Genomic DNA, 4,288 nt, shown 5'->3' on the forward strand with positions numbered 1-4,288 from the left:
GACCTTGCTGCACAGTCAATAAGTTCGGATGGCGTGAGCCCAACAGGGGCAGACGGCCCCACGGACAGTCCTCCTCCGACACCCCAATAGAGATTTCAAAAGGTCTCTTACCTCTATTGTGGCGCCATGGGGTTCAAAGGGGAACGATCCGTAGCAGCTGCCGTTGCCTCAGTGGGCGTTGCCATCCCGGACGAGCCCCCAAATTGTCGGAGAAAAACAGAGTTCTCACTATTTGTTTAGGTACAGCAAGTCAGAGCTTTATTAACTCTCACATGTGCAGAGGGAGAGAGGTAAACAGGTCTCTCTCTGGTAACTAATTACAGCAAGCATTTATACCTTTCATTACAAAAATAATGAGAGACAGCAGCATTTTTGTTTATACATAGGCCATCTTGATATCTCATTTCCTCAGTTGTTTTGACTCTTGCCAACATACAATTATTTTCTATTACCTTATCTACACAAGGTCTTCTACACTTTATCTATGCTGAGGTCATCATAACTTCTTACACAGCTCTTTCTCACCCGCCTCACACAATCCTCGCTTCTACAAATCTCGCGTTATCAGGGTTACAGTTAGCCTGACTCTTGCTAACAAACGTCATGCATTGCAGTTCCCTTCTGTCAGTTCTTTTCTCTGCTTCCACATCTTGATCTTCCCTTTGATGGGCTTTGCAATGCACCACTGCTACTGCTGAGGGGAGTTGTACCGCTTCTAAAAGCTGGAGAATTTGAGACCCATGCTTGACCGGGGAGCCTTGGGCTGTTAGCATTCCCCTTTGTTTCCACAAACCAGCGTGAGCATGCAATACCCCAAAAGCATACTTTGAGTCAGTAAAGATATTAACCCGTTTGTCTTTTGCCAGCTCAAGTGCACGAGTCAGGGCCACTAGTTCAGCAAGCTGGGCAGATGTTCCTGACGGTAAACTCTCAGCTTCCACGGTATCATGAAGAGACACAATAGCATAACCAGCCCTCCTTTGCCCATCTACAACAGTACTACTTCCATCCGTATACCATTCCAAGTCAGCATTTGGGAGTGGCTGATCTTTTAGATCTGGGCGGCTAGAATACTGAACATCTATGATTTCTAGACAGTCATGTTCCTGCTTTTCTGTCTCTGGTAGCAGTGTAGCTGGATTAAGGGAGGGACAGATCTGCAGGGTGACTTCAGGATTCTCTAACAGCTTTGCCTGGTACCGAGCAACCCGAGCCTGTGTGAGCCAAAGACCACCCTTAGTGTCCAGCAAGGCTCGGACCATATGGGGAACATACACTTGCACAGTTCCTCCCAGTGTCAGCTTCTCAGCTTCCCCAAGCACTAGAGCAGTAGCTGCGACCGCCCTCAAACAGGCTGGCCATCCCTTTGAAACTTGATCCAGTTGTTTAGAAAAGTATGCCACAGGACGTTTCCAGGCACCTAATAGCTGGTTAAGCATTCCCAAAGCTACCTCTTTTCGTTCATGCACATACAGTTGGAACGGCTTAGATATATCGGGCAAGCCCAGGGCTGGAGCTTCCATTAGCTTCCTTTTCAAGATTTTAAATGCCCTGTCCGCTTCTGGGGACCAGTGAAAGGGGTCATGTTCCGCTCCCTTAACACATTCATACAGAGGTTTAGCCCACAGTCCAAACTCTGGAATCCATATTCTGCAAAAACCTGCCATGCCCAGGAATGCCCTAAGCCGTTTACGGTTGCTGGGGATGGGAACTTGGCAGATAGCCTCCTTCCTTTCGTTTGAGAGCTATCTCTCTCCCTGCCTGATGTGAAATCCCAGATATTGAACCTCTGAAAGAGCAATTTGGGCTTTGCTTTGAGATACCCTGTATCCTCGCAGTCCAATAAAGTTTAGGAGACTCACAGTAGCTCTGAGACAAGGGATTAGACCCACAGCAGCAATCAACAAGTCATCTACATATTGCAGCAGGAGGGCTCTGTCTGAATTATCCCACTCCTCCAAGTCTCTGGCCAAAGCCTGTCCAAACAGAGTGAGGGAATTTTTAAATCCTTGAGCCAATACTGTCCAACAAAGCTGCTTTTTAACCCTTCGTTTGTCTTCATTATGCCTTGCAGTATTTTGCAGATCTCACAGTTGCTTGGGCACATTCAGGCCCCCCTTTCTCTTGGTTGTCAGCCAAGTCTTGGCTGTGAACAATGTCCTTGGATGGCCTGCTAGCTGTATTTTCCTCTCAGTTAACTCATTCTGTGCTTTTTCCTTCTCCCTTTCTCGGCTTCTTCTAACTTCCAAAGGAACCTTCCACTCTTCACTCATACACCTCTTCTCCAACCATTAACACATACTCATTGCCATCATACACCTTTCCCGTAACATAACTTCTGTACAGAACTTTGAAGCAACAAACCAGGACGAGTACACTCACTTCTGAGGATTCCACTCGGTACAACCTCTGGTGTCCAATAGCTTTCCCTTTAAACCTTAAATGCCTTCTCTGTCTTCATCCTTAGCCTTGGCTATAACCTGATTCCGCTCTACTTCAGACAACAGGGTTCTCATAAGTATATTACAATCATCCCAGTCAGGCTTATGGCTAGCTAGACACCCTTCAAAGATAGAAATGAACTTGCTTGGATTCGTTGAGAATTCTCCTGCCTCTGCCTTAAAAGCAGCTAGATGTACAGGGTCAAAAGGTACATGCGAGTAGACAGATACTATCTGAGCTGGCCGTTCCTGAGTTCCCGGACGAGCTACCACACTCTCAGTAATCAACGGATACAATCCCACGGGGGGGGGAGGGGTACTCTCTGAAGCCTGTGGGGGTGGAGGAGCCGAAGGGGACACCGATTCTGGCATTACAACAGTGGGAGGGTTCTGGGGTTTAGCAGCCGTTACTACCGAGCCTGTCGGAGTCAAATGGCACTTGAGCAAAATATCAGTCCTATTTCTTAACACCATGAACGTATATGCATAGAGATGTTCATTCCATTTACCGGTTCTCTGACAAAACAAAAGCAATTGAAGGATCGTGTTGTAATTAAGTGATCCTTCCGGTGGCCACCTTTCCTGGGTCCTCTAGCTGGTACTGAGGCCAATCACTGTACAGAACCTTTTCAATTTACTTTTAATCAACTGATCAGATCCAAACACTTTCCAGTTCACCAGAATGCATTCTAAAGGTGTACACTGTCCCCTGCCGGCTGTACTCTGTCCCTGCCCCATAGGGAGACACTGGGCGTCCCCAGGTCACAACAGATAAGTCCCCACTGGACTGTTCCTACCTTATCCAAGGGTCCGGTTCTGCACCGTCACCGTCGCCCTATCAACGGGACTGGTTCCTCACCGTCGCCCGCAGCTGCTTCTCCACTGTCTGTGTGCGTTGCACCGTTGTGCCCTCCGGGGTCGAGCAAACCACGTCTCCACCGAGGCCCCCGATGAAGTCACCGGTGCGCGCTGGGCGTCGGTCGTTGCTGTAATCCGTCGGCCACCAGGAGGGATCCGGGCAAGGCTAAATTTCAGCCTCGAGCCCACCCAGGGATGCCAAAACTGTTGCCTGCCCTAAAGGGCTCGAGGGGACAACAATGGTCCGTCGCCCGGTGTGCTTGGCACCAATAAAGACACCGAGGGGAGAAAGCAAGCCAAGTTTATTTCAGAGCTCTGAAATGGCACTAGGAGACCAGCATGTCTCAAATCCAGTGCAACAAATACAAACAACTTTTACCTTTTATACTCCAAACTGTTTACATACATCTCTTTGTCTGGCTGTTCCCCCTCACCCCTCCCTTCCAGACAACTGTTACAATAAGCTCTACATAAGCTTGTGAGAAAATTTTCTCAGTCTTTGCGACCTTGAGTTAGACGCCTGCAAACTAACTACCCCGCTTCTTATCTCTATTATTTCTGCTAGTGTGAGTGAAACTGCAGCCATCTGCTAGAAACGCTGACCAATACATTTCTGCTTCAGCCTACTTCAGAGCATGTAAGCAGTTAGCATAGAAGTAGGTGAGAGTTCCCAAGATGGAGTCTGGGGGTTCAGGTAGGCCCAGAGCAAAAGAGCTTCATCGGCACTTGTGGCCTTCCACTCTCCCGAGTTACCTGGTAGCTATGCCTAGTGGACCCCAACAACCTCATCCTGTCTTGGCCAACCCCAGCTGCCTCCATTGCTCTGACTGAACCCCGCCTGAAGAGTGAATGCACCGGAGCAGGCTTTTAGAGACAGAGCCTCCTGCCGCCACCCTCCCTAGATCTGTGGAAAATAGATGTGACCAATCCCCCAATGAGCCACTCCTGGAAACAAGTCCTGCCAAACAGGGCCATAACCGGGGCAGGGC

General features: G+C 48.8%; 1 protein-coding gene across 1 annotated transcript; it reads right to left on the minus strand.

Moving 5' to 3' along the window:
- Positions 1 to 214: 214 nt before the first annotated feature.
- On the minus strand, positions 215 to 2,327 carry LOC128837315 (uncharacterized). The gene has a single exon (XM_054028377.1). It carries the CDS (start codon positions 1,665 to 1,667, stop codon positions 531 to 533), a length of 1,137 nt encoding a protein of 378 aa, XP_053884352.1. The 5' UTR covers positions 1,668 to 2,327; the 3' UTR covers positions 215 to 530.
- Positions 2,328 to 4,288: the final 1,961 nt, after the last annotated feature.

The sequence above is a fragment of the Malaclemys terrapin genome, chromosome 4 (assembly GCF_027887155.1).
Source record: "Malaclemys terrapin pileata isolate rMalTer1 chromosome 4, rMalTer1.hap1, whole genome shotgun sequence".
Taxonomy (NCBI): domain Eukaryota; kingdom Metazoa; phylum Chordata; order Testudines; family Emydidae; genus Malaclemys; species Malaclemys terrapin.

Coding starts and splice junctions, on each gene's coding strand:
- LOC128837315 (XM_054028377.1), bottom strand. CDS start 1,667: ATGGCAGGTTTTTGCAGAATATGGATTCCAGAGTTTGGACTGTGGGCT.